General features: G+C 41.7%; 2 protein-coding genes across 5 annotated transcripts; one reads left to right on the top strand and one right to left on the bottom strand.

Annotated features, from left to right (window-relative positions):
- Positions 1-412: 412 nt before the first annotated feature.
- LOC117155168 (uncharacterized) lies at positions 413-4,581 on the top strand. 2 transcript variants are annotated; one of them, XM_076623305.1, is made up of 4 exons: positions 413-568; positions 648-812; positions 1,058-4,216; positions 4,294-4,581. In XM_076623305.1, the coding sequence occupies exons 2-4, from the start codon at positions 649-651 to the stop codon at positions 4,322-4,324; spliced, it is 3,354 nt and encodes a 1,117-aa protein (XP_076479420.1). In that variant the 5' UTR covers positions 413-568; position 648; the 3' UTR covers positions 4,325-4,581. The 2 variants fall into 2 exon arrangements, with proteins under 2 accessions (XP_076479420.1, XP_076479419.1); XM_076623304.1 differs by having other exon boundaries at positions 415-568; positions 4,314-4,581.
- On the bottom strand, positions 4,526-15,035 carry LOC117155167 (uncharacterized). Of its 3 annotated transcripts, XR_013059715.1 has the most exons (8): positions 14,953-15,035; positions 11,053-11,231; positions 10,573-10,848; positions 10,382-10,481; positions 6,777-10,315; positions 6,360-6,521; positions 5,497-6,276; positions 4,526-5,401 (listed from the first exon to the last, which is right to left on the bottom strand). XR_013059715.1 is itself a non-coding variant. In XM_033330835.2 (7 exons), the coding sequence occupies exons 2-7, from the start codon at positions 11,089-11,091 to the stop codon at positions 6,052-6,054; spliced, it is 4,329 nt and encodes a 1,442-aa protein (XP_033186726.2). In that variant the 5' UTR covers positions 11,092-11,231; positions 14,953-15,035; the 3' UTR covers positions 4,526-6,051. The 3 variants fall into 3 exon arrangements, 2 of the variants coding, with proteins under 2 accessions (XP_033186726.2, XP_033186725.2); XM_033330835.2 differs by having other exon boundaries at positions 4,526-6,276; positions 6,789-10,315; XM_033330834.2 differs by having other exon boundaries at positions 4,526-6,276.
- Positions 15,036-15,133: the final 98 nt, after the last annotated feature.

A 15,133-nucleotide genomic window follows, 5' to 3' on the forward strand; every position in this document is an offset into this window, starting at 1 on the left:
AAAGATAATTTCGTTAATTAGTTGTATCGGTAGAGTAACGTAGTTGATGCAGAAATCGAAATTTTTCGAAATTTCCAAGCTGTCGAACATCCCCTGTCGCTTAGTCCGGCTACATTTCGCCGGAGTAAAGAGAGGTTCAAACTGTTGGTGATCGATGTAGCGACTGCTTTGAAGCTCAGCCACAAGGCAACCGGGTAACCGATATATCAGCTACCACGCAGGTGTCCGGGCTCGCAATTTTCTAGATGGTTAACCAATTACGGAGGCGTCTGCAATAGTTCTCGACCCGATTTCATTCACGGTGATTTTCACCTATCGGGATACCCATGTCCCACGAGGTCCCATGTGGTCGGTGCTGATAAGCATTGAATTGCCCCGATATCGAATTGTGGCGGATTTCTGCGAGTATAAAAGCTCGGCTCCTCGGGGCACAGGACATCAGTAGCTCTCCGGAGCTCCCTAAGGAAGAATACGAGGAGTCCTCCGAGGAACACTTCGCTGGCCACTCCAAACGAAAAGTTCGTACGAACCAGCAGTACAAACCGGCTACTACGAAAACGAGAGTCAAGTAAGTAGGATGTAGATGGAATCGCGAGTATAAGCGTTCGAAACCTCTTTAAAGTTGAAAAATTTCTTTCGACGTTAAGAATGCGGCGTACGAGGTACGTTGCATTACCGGTACGAGCTTGGCAGTATGTCGGCCTTCTGGTGGTATCCCTCGCCTGTCTGACGCTAGGTCTCGTCTCCAGGGATAAGGAGGGCCGAGCAGGAAGCCTGGCGGGACCCGAATTAAAACATCAAGCTCCTCACGAGTAACGTTTCGCTTACTAGAATTTTTGAAAAATCTACGATTTATCGTATTAGAGTCTTAAAAGTTAGCTCATTCGATTTTTACCTTGTTAGATTTGCAATTTGATTTATTAGAAATTTCGAATTTAGTTTATTCGAATCTTAGAACTTGGAATTCGGTCTGTTACGATTTTCGATCGTAGATCGTAGCATCTAACTTATTGGAATCGTAAAACACACTGCGCCAAATCTGTCGTTTTCCTCGCAGAGTGGATGCCTGCCCGAACTCGAGCCTTTTCACCAAGATGCCTTCTTGCTCGAATTTCGAGCAAAACCAGACCAGGATTTCGAAGACGACCAAACAAACTAGAGACTACGGAATTTCCCTCGTACCAACCGATCTCAGAGTGTCCCGATCTCGAAGCTTGGATCGTGCCTCCAGGATACGGTCTCAATCTCGAGCTGACTTTGCGAGAACAATGGAGAGACAGGGCAGGCAGAGAAGCAATATCGAATACGATTCTAGACGTACCGTGGAACCGAGACATAGAATCCAAGATCGTACAAAACGCGTATCTGATTCTGCAAGCCGACCGCAGATCGCTCGATCGCTCAACTCCAGAACTACGCAGGATCTTGCTGAACGAAGATTGCTCGAAAGGTCTACCGACACCGATAGGCGTCGTCGAGTAAATAGGCGAGTAATCGATTCCCAAGAACGTGAAAACCTTGTACGCTCTATGGAACGACTGACTTTTACCGCCGATTCCCATCGAGAAAGGAACCAACCATCTCCGAGGAACGTGGATAGACGAAATCGTATCCAAACGACGATCAGACGCGACTCTAGACTGCATCGAGATCGCAGATTTTTTACCAGAATGGAACAACGCGAAACGACCGACGAACGACAAAGTGTTAGTCGATCGGATGGTCGTGCGAATGCGGGGACAAACGAACGACGACGTTCTTTCGTTACGTCGTTAAGACGTTCCGTGGACAATTTCGATCGAGAGAGAAACAACAGACTGAACTTGGCTCGCGAACGACGCGAATCTTCGCCTGTCAGGGCATCTGAAATTACCAGCAATTACTTAAAGGAACGACGAGTTAGGGCTTTGTCCAACGATCGAAGATCAGAACGTCGGTCATTCGTGGATTCTAGAAGAAACTCAGAAAGGCGATCTGCGTCCGTCGAATCTGAAAACCGTGTAGAAGGTAGAGCCGATCCCAGACTCGTGGAACGTGTAGATCGTAGACTTAGCGAAGAAAGGGTTCACCGTCGTCTCGCAGACCGAACAGCTGAACGTCGACTCATGGAACGAAGAACCGACAGACGTCTCATGGAACAAAGAGTTGACCGACTGGTCGTGGAAAGGCGATCCACATCCGTCGAATCTCGAATCCGCAAAGAAGCCAGAATCACCGATCAACGACACAGGGAAAGACGATCCGCGTCTATCGAATCCCAGAACCGCGAAGAAGCTAGAGCTGATCGTCAACTTATGGAACAAAGGGCTGACCGACTCGTCGTGGAAAGGCGATCCACACCCGTCGAATCTCGATTCCGCAAAGAAGCCAGAACCACCGATCGACGACACAGGGAAAAGCGATCCGCGTCTATCGAATCCGAAAACCGCGAAGAAGCTAGAGCTGATCGTCAAATTATGGAACGAGGAACTAACCGACTCGTCGTGGAAAGGCGATCCACATCCGTTGAATCTCGATTCCGCAAAGAAGCCAGAACCATCGATCAACGACACAGGGAAAGGCGATCCGCTTCTATCGAATCTCAAAATCGTGAATTAGCTAGAGCCGATCGACAAAAATTGCAACGAAGAACTAACCGATATCTCACGGAACAAAGGACTGATCGACTCGTCGTGGAAAGGCGATCCACACCCGTTGAATCTCGATTCCGCACAGAAGCCAGAACCATCGATCGACGACACAGGGAAAGGCGATCCGCGTCTATCGAATCTCAAAATCGTGAAGGAGCTAGAACTGATCGTCAACTTATGGAACGAGAAACCAACCGACGTCTCATGGAACAAAGAGTTGACCGACTCGTCGTGGAAAGGCGATCCACGCCCGTCGAATCTCGATTCCGCACAGAAGCCAGAACCACCGATCGACGACACAGGGAAAAGCGATCCGCGTCTATCGAATCCGAAAACCGCGAAGAAGCTAGAGCTGATCGTCAAATTATGGAACGAGGAACTAACCGACTCGTCGTGGAAAGGCGATCCACATCCGTTGAATCTCGATTCCGTAAAGAAGCCAGAACCATCGATCAACGACACAGGGAAAGGCGATCCGCTTCTATCGAATCTCAAAATCGTGAATTAGCTAGAGCTGATCGACAAAAATTGCAACGAAGAACTAACCGATATCTCACGGAACAAAGGACTGATCGACTCGTCGTGGAAAGGCGATCCACACCCGTTGAATCTCGATTCCGCAAAGAATCCAGAATCACCGATCAACGACACAGGGAAAGACGATCCGCGTCTATCGAATTCCAGAACCGTGAAGAAGCTAGAGCTGATCGTCAACTTATGGAACAAAGGGCTGACCGACTCGTCGTGGAAAGGCGATCCACACCCGTCGAATCTCGATTCCGCACAGAAGCCAGAACCACCGATCGACGACACAGGGAAAAGCGATCCGCGTCTATCGAATCCCAAAACCGCGAAGAAGCTAGAGCTGATCGTCAACTTATGGAACGAAGAACCGACGCACGACTCATTGAACAAAGGGCTGATCGACGACGACTGGCCGTAGAGAGGCGATCCACGTCCATGGCATCTCGAACCCGCGTTGAAACCGGAACTGATCGTCGACTTATGAAACAAAGAGCCGATCGTCGACTCGTGGAACGTGGTCTCACAGGGCAGAGAATCGATCGGCGAGACTTGAACTCGAGACGCTCGGTACGACAGACGCTCGACACCGATAGATCTCAAGAAACCGGCACTATGCTTGCTCGTCTTGGAAATGACATTCGCTCTAGCCAGAAGGGACAAACATTTGCTGACAAAGCCCTGGCAATTTCTCCAGATAGATCTATAAACGATATCGGACGATCTCGCTCCGTGGAAAGGGATATTCGCTCTGCGGATAGAGATTCTCGTTCTCGAAGCCAATCGATCCAAGATTCAACCGTTGTTCGAAGAAGAGACCGATCTCAACAACGGATTTCCAGGATCCCCGCCAATACACGTTCCTTAACGGTACGAGAGAAAAGTCAAGCACGCGGCAATGATTTCATGCCCAGGATGAAGATTTTAGGCGCCACGGACTTCCTAAAACAACGAAACTCCGTGAATTACACATTTACATTTGAAATTATCCGTCAGGCACTCACAATTGGACTTTGTACGATGTACGGATTATCCATTTTCTACGGGAAACGCTCTTTCGTTAGGTAAGCAAATACCGTATCTGTATCGTTTGTATCGGTAGCCTAATTAAAACAGAAATATATATTAATGATATTAATAGAATACGACCGTTTGTTGCAGAAACTTGGTGAGACAGGGACCGCAATTTACTATATGGTAGACTCTTGTCCTAAGGAAAAACAACGATCCGCTACTTCCAAGACCTGCTTTTAGTCATTGTTCTAGTGTAATTTTTCCTTCCACTATACTATACCATCTACTTGCTATGTACTCAACGAAAAAACTGTATATTGGTGTACAGCTGATAAAAGTAACCTGCGTAGAGACAGAAATTTGTCGCATGTATTTAAAAAGATATATTTTATCTGAATAAACTGTTCAAATGAAAGTCAAACATCGTGTACTCGCTATGAATATTTTCCTGAAACGGCTCTCCCATCGCACATCGCACACATACCGTACAGTAGCACATGCATACATCGTACTACACAAAATGTTAAATTAAAAAGTAAAAATATCAAGTAGAGAAAAGTCAAAGAGAAGAGAAGTGATTTATTAAAGTCATAATCTCATGGTTTGTACATTACGGCTTAGAAGTAATTATAAAAAAATTCAGTGATTTTCACATTATATTTCACATTAATATCCAGTCTTGAAGAAGTAACCGTAGTACTCAGTGTAATTATAACAATTTGATAAAAACAGGTACAAAACAGACAAAAGCAAACAATTGTATTCTACGATCATCCTGTAACAAAGTCGTTTAACATCGTTACGTCTAGGACACGTCGAATTTGTGCGATATGCGTGTGCTTAGTTAGTCGCGAGAGCATAGAGTGTCAACTGTGATTGCTAAAACGTTTAATGAATATTTCTAAAGTGTATATAAATATACGTACTATACAAGTGGACGACTCGATTATAGATGGATTCGTTGATGGCGAAGAACGAGTGTAAATATAAATAGGAAATAAATACAATTATTCGAACGATTCAATACGACGCTTGGCATATCCTGAAAAAGCCTCGTGTAAAAAATTAACTTCTATGCGACTTTGGAAGAGATCTCTTGTTTTCCCAAGACGTTTCCCCTATGTTTATATGGTCTATCTATTGGAATTCCAGAACGACGACAAGTAGAAGGCTAAAGCTAGTTCCCAATTGGAAGCAGTCACAGGTTCTTTTCTTTCCTCGACAATCGTTACTACCTACGTTATTAGATAAATAAAAAGTCTGCTTTTAGTAAATATAGATCAAAATATCTCTATGTTCTCATTTGATATTTCACTATTAGTTTTATTACTCCGACTGTGGACGTTGTCCATGCGTAATACACGCACAATGGCAAGAAGGAACGTCGACGAGAAGTTACGATAAAACTGTAACTTCGTTATTTGTCGGTCTCTCTTTCTTCCTTCCTTCCTTCCTTCCTTCCTTCCTTCCTTCCTTCCTTCCTTCCTTCCTTCCTCTAACTTTGGCAGTGATCGCAGTCGATCATTACGCGCGAGCTTCCCCAGGATCGATATGATTTCACTAAATATCCGTATCTTGTGACGCAAGAATAACTAAATATATTGCAGACGCGATCACGAACAACTGATCGTGTCGCGTTCCTGGCAAGGTCGATAAAAAAAAGCACCGACCAAACCTTTTTGGCTGTACTTTCGCTCACATATGTATAAAGTGCCTAACAACGTGATAGCTTCTCCTAACAGATACCTATGATTCGTTTCAGTACAGATACGAACATGCGAATTATCACAATGCCCGATATCGAATCGAGAAATTGCAATCCGTCGATTTCTCGATATTTCATCAGCACCACTTTACGCGCGTATCTAATCTAGTTCATCTAGAATCAATGAACATTGGCGATCTCTTGAAGCATTCCAAGAATATGGTCAAGCTCTTGTCGGAAATAGCACAATTGTCGATTTTTACCCTTCTCGTTTTTACAGTCTTTGCACTGGGTTCTATTTCTTAGCAAATCGCGCACTAAACTCTGCAACGTCATCTCGCGGCTTTCGTGTCGTTGTTGGAGAATCGTTATCTTATCCTGCAACAGCTGCAGCTGTTCTGTACTCTGAAACAGAGGGTGCAGAGGGATTAGATTGCAAAGAGATGCATAAAACGAATGCTGTGCAACGCCTATCTCTTATTACATACCGGTGTTGATAAGTACTTCACTTTTTCATTCAACGTTTTCACTTTAGTCTCCAAATGCTGCCGTTCAGCCTGCAGAACAATCACCTGTTCCTTGTAGTCTCTAAGCTTCTCGATTTGCTGCTTCAAGTGAGATATCACAGCCACTTGAGTATTTATCTGGCCCTGTTAACAGAAACAGAGAGCTTTTATCGATCAGATTGGTCGCAGAAAGGTGACAAGAGTACTACGTGCAAACGCTTTATCATGCTGATCTAACGGGTAGACTACGGACTTTTACGCATTTATCGCAAGCTAAAAAATACACACGACGAACATGCCTCTAATGTTTGGTAGGCGAATCTTCCACCGACAAATATTCGCACTCTACTAATAAATAAACGAGAAAGCGAAATAAACACTGCACGTAATACTACGAACCTGTAACTTTACCACTTTAGAATCTCCGAATTTCACGCTATACTCCTTCAACAAAGAGGCCATCTCGCGTTCATGTTCCTCTTGCAAGAGATTCAGATCGTGAAGCCGTTTGTTCTTCAAAGCCATGAAATCCTTGTTCATCTTGCTTAGTTCCTCTTTCAGAATATCATTCTCATCGGCCAATCTCTTCACCAGATTACTATCTCCGTTCTCGGTGTACTGCATCGGATCGTAAAGCTTTTGTACGGAAGCGGACAATCGTTGAGCGTTTGTGTCAGACACGTGGCCATTTTGGTAGACGTTCGAATTCTGATCGTTCCCTTCGATACACCGCAAAGTCAGCAACTTGGAATCCGACGATACCATGCCGCGATTCCTCTCAAAGTTCATAGTCTTCACGGATCTCCTATCGTTCAACAACTTCTCTCTCTCCTTCTGCAGTCTTGCGTTCGTCTTTTGTAAATCTTGCAATTCTTTCGTCAGCCTCGAAATCGTTTTGTCTTTGTTCGCGAGTTCCAGTTTCAATCCACGTATCGTGGCCATCAGATAAGCGTCCTCTTTAGAATTCTGACATTTCAAACTACCTTTCGCAGAAGATTTTACAATGTCTTTCTTCCCTGCATCTTCCTTGTCGAACGAGCCTGCCCTCTCCTCCTTCCTAATAGTCTCCACACTCTTGTTCTCTACAGGTTTCGATGCAGTCTGCGTAAACATATCATTGCATATCTTACGATTCTTCGCGTTAGCCTCCAACAGTTTGCCGTCCAATTCCATTACTTGACTAGTATACTTCTCCCTCATATCCGAGAACTTCCTCTGGAATTCCACCATTTTCTCTTGAGCTAAATCATCTTTCGCTTTAATTTCATTTTCCAGGCTCGCGATCCTATCTTCTAACAGCTTAACCTTCTCGGCGCCGACCTTCTCCTGTTCAGAATTCGCGGTCAATATTAGAGCAGATACCGAATCAGGATTCTTCCTCTTAAGTATCCTCTCCATTTCACGAACTTGTCTGTTCAAGTCCGTGATCTTTTTACTATCGAGAATCACTTGGTCCTTCAGTTTCTGTGTTAACTGTTTCTCACGTTCCACATGACTCTTAGATATTTGCAGTTTCTCCAGCAAATTACCTTCCTTCACTCTTAATTCTAACAATTCTTTCTCCAACGGCAGAACGTTTTGTTGCATCTTGTCGAACTCTTGCTTCGCTATTCGTAATTGTTCCGTTTTAGAGCTTAGTTTTACCGTCAAGTCCTCCACTTGCTTCTTCAGTTGCAGCTCTGCCGTGGTCATTGCTTGTAATCGATCCGTGATAAAGTCATTCTTCGTTCTCAACTGTTCCTTAAACATCTCCAATTCGTCGTTCAAAAGACTATTCTGTTGAATCAGATCTTCGTTTTTCAAGGCGTAGTCTGCGTTCTTATCTCGCAGCTCGGAGACTTCGAGATTCAGTTTCACAGTCTCTTCCTCGAGATCCTTAACTCTATCCGCAAGTTCCTGTATCTGACCAGATTCTAATGCTGTACTCTTTTGCTTTTGCAGCTGTTTCATTTCTTCTTGCATTTCCTTCGTACCTTGCATCAACTTTTTGTTTTCCGTTTCATAAGCCCGAATTAAATCCTCTTGCCTCTCCAGTTCCTTTTCCAGAAGCATGATCTTCGTGTCTTTCTTTGGCTGTGATTCTGAACGTTTCTCGTTTAACGAAAGCTCGTCTACCTTCGCCTTTAGAACCATGTTCTGCTTCTTTAACGCGAACAGTTCTTCCTCGAACGATACGCGCATACTGTCCATTTGATTCTTGTGCATTTTCGCTTCTGACTCCAGCTGCTGTTTCAAAAGACCGTTCTTATGCCTTTCTTCGCGACATAATAATTCCCAATTTGTTTTTGTTACATGTTGCTTCGTGTCACCGCCGGCCATCGTCTTTGCCTGACTGTCCGGCGATTTAGTAGCTTGGTACGATTTGTACGTGGAAGACAAAGTGAGATTGGAACCAGTCTTAACGGAATTTTTCTTTGGCTTTAAAGTTATGGCCTTGGTCTTGGGCGGAATTTTCGTGATCGGTTTAACCGTAGGCTGCAATTTTGGCTTCAACGTTGGCGATCGTCTGATCAAGGTGTTGCTAGGTTTCTTCGCTGCATCCGAAGGTTTGCTTGCTCTTAGATTTTCTACAGAACTTCTAAATGACAATGGCTTACAAATCTGGTCGTAACTCTTACACTTGGAAAACTTTAATTCTTTCTTTTGCGTTTTATTACTCGACGCGCTAAACGGATGAGTGGCTTTGCGTTCTACACTGCTACGTTCACAACTTGGAACATTAACGTTAAATTTAATCTCGGAACTTGAGATCGTTTTATGTACGGCTGCTTTTGATTCGTCTGTGGGTTCTTTGCTTTGTTGCGTTGTATCTTCCGTCGACTTTTCGGCTAATAACTTCGGGATTGCATCCGCGAATAATTCTAATCTCGGTGTCAGATCAACGGTATATAGTTCTTCCTTAGAATTCAACACTTTTTTATCGTCCTTTGTCACAGCTACGTTTCTAGGAGATACTTGATCCGTTCTCTCAGATACTTCCTCACATTCATTCTTACCGCTATTACTAACGTTCTCAGATTGTTTTTGTTCACCACTATGGTCGCTCGTGTCCGTTCCGATAATTTCATTTGTCCGAGGTAGTTCCTTCTCCAATATATCGGAAATTTCCTTCTCGGGAAATTCAGGACTTTTGTCATTCGTGGTTTCCCCATCCAAAATACATAATTTTCCGTCTGTAGGCTTTGAATTGCACTGCTTTGATTCTTGTTCCTTTTTATTAGACTGTCCTTGCAAGAGTTTCAAAAAATGGGAAAAATCTTCCTGTCCAAAACTCGAACTACCCGACATACCACCACCCTCCGCTTTTTCCTTCGACTTTCTCAGCAAATCTTCAAAAAAATCCTTATCTACATCCGTTATTTCTTTTTGCAAGTTATCCTTATCCGACTCCAGTTTTCTTGTACTTTTTAATTCTTCCGACTTGGAATGTCTTTCGATAGGATCGTCTAAATCAGAACTGCTCGACACCTCTACTTTCTGCTCCTCAAATTTTCTTCTCTGAAGTTCTAAAGATTTCGGAGCTTTCAGACCATTCAAATTTTCGTATATAACCTCAAATCCAGGACTACCGTCTCTCTTCTTTTCATTCTTTGGACTCTTTTTGATTTTCTCAGTCTCTTTGTGCACCTCCTCCTCTATTAGTTGAAATATATCAGCTTCTAATTGTCTAACCCTGCTAAAGCTTTCTATATCTTCCGGAATATTCTCAGGTACTAAAGTATCAGATTTTGATCCGCTTTTAGATAGACTATTACTATTTTTTCTCACGAGTTTCTCAGCCTCCTCTAATAGTTCTTCCACCGATTTCTCCTCCTCTGTAGGATTTTTGGCAGAGTTTTGGCGAGACTTTGAACGATCCGTAGCTGAATTGGGACTAAGAGCCCCAGCTATCTTACTCATTTCTTCTAAAATACTACCTATATCCTCGTCGGTTGCATCTGCACGAAACAAAGAAAATTCTAATTCAGCTGCGCCAAGAAACTTGTACAAAAATTCTTACTTACTTTCAAAATCAGAGGGATATTTATCGAATGCAGCAGAAGCCAGAATGTCGCACAAAGTATCATCCCTGTCTTTGGTCTCGACTTCGCTCTTATGCATAGCCTATGCAGAATAAAGGAACAAATTATAGATAAATACATCCTATTGATTACTTAAATATGTATTCTACGATCGATACGATAACCGTAATTACCTTGCACATCTTCTCCTTTTCAAGAAATTCTTTCATCGAGGAACTAACATCCGGTGAAGGGGATGGAGATTGCTTCGTTTTCACATCTATTGGAACAGCACGAGAAATATCCAGCCAAGTATCTGGCTTCTTCAACCACCATTTCTCCTCTTCGTGCTTATCTTCCGGCTCTGATCTTTTAACAACCACCTTGGGTTTTTCCTTTATTCTAATTGAATTTTCACCTACGCTAAGGCTAATGGACGTACCCAGAGTATCATCTTCGGTCGAGATCAACTGTTGATGAATTAAAAATGCATACGATCTTAATTAATGCAAGTAGACACAAAACTTGACGTATTTCAATCTCTTAGTTTGAATATATTACATTAACTGGCACGAATTTACTGATAAATCATCCAAAAACGACTAAACCGTAAAACGTCTTTTGGAAAGTAAAATAGGTTAACATAACTACAGAGAAGTATTCTAAACACTTACATCCTCATAGCGAGGGGACTTTTGAGGGTTCGAAGACATTCGGATTTTTCACTAATAACACCTCTGAAGAATGTAATCCAAATAATAAATCATCTTTTCGAAGTCGTTTGACACTTGGCGTACTTTTTGTTTGTTTGATAATTTTAACTCGCTCGATGGTCGTCTCGCAGCGACCTCACCTATCCAATAACGTAAAGTACTTTTTAAATTTCAAAACGTCAAAAAGAGAGAGAGAGAGAGAGAGAGGATAAATATGCAACGATTATACAATGAAATAAATAGTTAAAGGAGATAACAGGGTAGCAATTAATAGGAAAATACGTTTTACTGCTCTCTATTTAGAATTTATTTCTTTTTTATTGTTGTGCAACGATTGCAACTTTTTAATCGTTAAAATTGTTAGACAGTTGTAGAGAACAGTTGTTATTTAATAAAGAATTCTGTACAAAGGGGTGACGAGTGCATTTAATATCCAATAACAATGAATAATAGAATCAAAGTTTAATAACATTTTTAATGTAGAAAGCGTTAAACATTATCCACGATTATTCCGCGCAAATCCAACAATCATCGTTCTTCATAACAGTACCAACAGTATCACGTTGTCGATCGTAACGCAAATAACATATTCGTTTATGTTCGTTCGTCCATATTCGTTCGTCCATATTCGTTCGATCGATGTTAACGATTACGAAAACTGGCATTTATTACACTATAAGAGCAAGACGTGAAATAAAAAAAGAGATGAGTTAATTACATACAAGATGAATACAAACCTAACATCTTTTCAACTATATATCACAATTTCGTGTATATGAATATCTAATATCTGTTAAAATATATATATGTGTGTGTGTGTGTGTGTGTATATATATATATATATTCTATATGAAATATCGATCATATATGATAATATTCTATATGAAAAGATATACATATATGATATATTCTATATGAAAAGATATACATATATACACATAATATATCATCTTATTTTAAAATACGAAGGCGATCCGTGAATCCTTTATCTACATAAATTCTTAAGCGTACATCGCAACATTGCCTTACATTACTTTTTCCCCTATCAACAATCGACCATTATTTATACTGTATACATTTTCGCTCATAAAAATAGTATTACAATATTAACGTATCAATAGCGTGTGCTCAAAATAATTTCATAGGTACATGTTCTTCCCTAGAAGATTAAAAAAAAAAGGTATGCATATACTTTGTATGTATGTATGTATGTATGATTAATTATCAACAAAATCTATGTAATCATGGCCGTATTGGTACGAATACAAGTAACGCGACTGACTGCTCAAGGCTTAAAAAATAAAAATTTACGCGATGTCACGTTACCGGCGATTTCGTAAAATGATCAATGTCCATAGCACACGTGCAGTTTGAATAATTCTTTGTTAGCGAAACTCGTGTTACATTCGTCGCAGTAGTGCTTGATATCTAGCACTTTCATCGCGGCGGACATTTTGCTTGTGACACTACCTCCGATTGCCTTCATTAAAGCTTTACCAGATGTTTTATTTCTGTGCATAAAATTTCGAAAACTTCTTCGCAATTTCTTAATCGACACATTCGTGCTATCGGCTTTTCGTATCTTACCATTTCTCAGACAAACGTCTTGACTTCTCAAATATCTCGTCGAATAATTTATCCCTCCGATCCGATGCAAACCGACTTTCCCCGACTTGAATTTATCCTTGGATAGATTTCGCAATGGGTTCCAATTTGCTATACTAAAATTATCGGTATGCTGCGCACGGTTTACTCGTACATCGCAATTAACTCTATCGTTTCGTACGTTTACATTGTAACTGTTAGGCAGTGCATCAATCTCATCGGTTAGGGATAACATAGCGGCCGATACCGATCCGTCCAGTACCAGATCCTCGAGATCTGACAGCTGTTCCGTCTTTATATCTGACTTTACTTTGTTTCGCATTTGTTTCGGCATCTTTTTCAACGGTAATTTTAATTTGCTGGCAATATTCCGAACTTTCGTCTTATCCGCTCCATGTTGATCACTTTGCGATCTTTGGTTCTTATTCGCGGATCTAGAATATTTCCGTATTGGTTCTCTATAATCAATGGTCCCTTTTCTCGGTCTTAAGACGCGTCCTTCGAAATCGAATTTCTCTATCTTAATCTGCGACACGTCGAATTTTGTCTCCACGATCGTCGACCCATTCTCATTGTTCAATGACGAGCAAGTGGAAAGCTTTTTCCTAATTCCCGCGTAATCTACAGAACCTTTTCTAGGCCTCAAATTACGAACTATCGCGTCTTTCGAAGTTTCTTTCTTCCCGCTACTAGATTTATCCGTCGATGGGCTGAAATTCGAAAAAGTAGTTCTTCGCGAATCTTTAACCTCGTTGACAAGCTTAACTAAATCCGATCGCTCCTTGAGTGCTCGATGCGCCGACAAATTCCCCTGCTGGACAGCTGGCGATACGTTAGCGCGGCCATCGTTGTCCTGCCTCATGGCGTTTATTCCACTACATCTCGATATTTCGTTGCCATAGTTCGTAGGTACAGTTTGATTACTTTGGTCCGCTTTATCACAGTAACAACCGCAACGTGCGTACGAAGTATACGTTATAGGATCTGGAATATTATCGGATCGGACACTGTTCACCGGATAAGTTACCGAACTCATCGAATTTATGTAGTCGTTATCGTCGTACAGGTCGTAATCCGGTGGCTCTACTTTGATCTTGATGTTCTCTATGTGCACCATCGGCACACCGACACTCTCCTTCGAGTCCTCCTTTCGCATCCATGATAACTGATTCTTCAAACCCGCGTCTGTCTTCAGACAGTCCATGTAGAATTTGTGAAACTCCTCTAGCTTGTAACTGCACCGATGACACATGTGCTTCGGCAACAGGTCCATTTCGTGCACCTGCAGGATACACAGCCGATGCGAATGCCAGTGTTTGTTAAGTTCACGTGGTCGCTTATAGGATACGAGGTGGGGACACAGTACACGTGCTCTACAAATACGCGGAGGAAGTTAAAGGGCGAGAAATTCAAGGGATCCACGTTCCACACATAAAAACGTTTTGCACGAAGTAAAAATGGCAAACAAACTGCGTAACATTGTTGGAACGAAACGCAAGACAACGTTTTTAAATGTGATTAGTTGCGTTTTCTATTGAAAAAAAGAAAACAGGTTATATAATAAAACAATATTTCGATCCCAACAACGCGTGTACGGTATCTTTCTTCCAATTTACACAATAATATTCCCGTTAATATCGTTGGAATACGAGTTACATGTATTTATACAAAGTTCTAAATATATATTATATTTAATTCTCTTAAATTATCACGTACTCTTCTAACTAACAGCAGAAGCTAATAGAGACGAAACTCTAAAGCAATGTTCGTTTCCACGACGGAATATTCCCTATTTTCCATATCTAAGAGAAATTCTACTTGGAAATAGTTCGCTTTAAACTCGCGATTTTATCGATAATAACGAGTTAAAAGAAACGATTACGATTTAAAGTTATGCAATACGTTAAAAGTGTTTATGAGGCTCATTGGCGCGAAGTAACAATAACCTCACTTTTAGTATCATAAATACAACCAATAAACCTATTTACGGAAAAGTTTCAACTTTTGGTAAACGTGATCCAACCAGTTACAAAGATACGTGCAAAAATACGCGGATCTGGTACACGAATGAATTTTTATTAAAAGGAAACATCGTTGCGTTTTGATAATAGATTTTGTGGCAAAAAGGTGGTTTAGGAGGGGGCGTGAATGATGTCAGGAAAGAGCAGCCAAGTACATACATACTTACACGGTACACGTGAAATTCATAACGAAACGATACGAATGTAGAAGGGAGAAGAGTGATATGACACGTACCATGATCGGGAGAATGGCGTTGATTTTCTTCACGTGGTTCTCATTCTTGTCAAAAATATTAATCGAGATACCGGATTGCTTGCCGCAAAGGCGGCAGACGCGACTAGATTCGAGGGTCTCCATAACGGTATAGGGAGAATTAATTTGTCCGGGAGAATGTCGTGAGTGGCGAGTGAGGAGC

The sequence above is a fragment of the Bombus vancouverensis genome, chromosome 12, assembly GCF_051014615.1.
Source record: "Bombus vancouverensis nearcticus chromosome 12, iyBomVanc1_principal, whole genome shotgun sequence".
Lineage (NCBI taxonomy): Eukaryota > Metazoa > Arthropoda > Insecta > Hymenoptera > Apidae > Bombus > Bombus vancouverensis.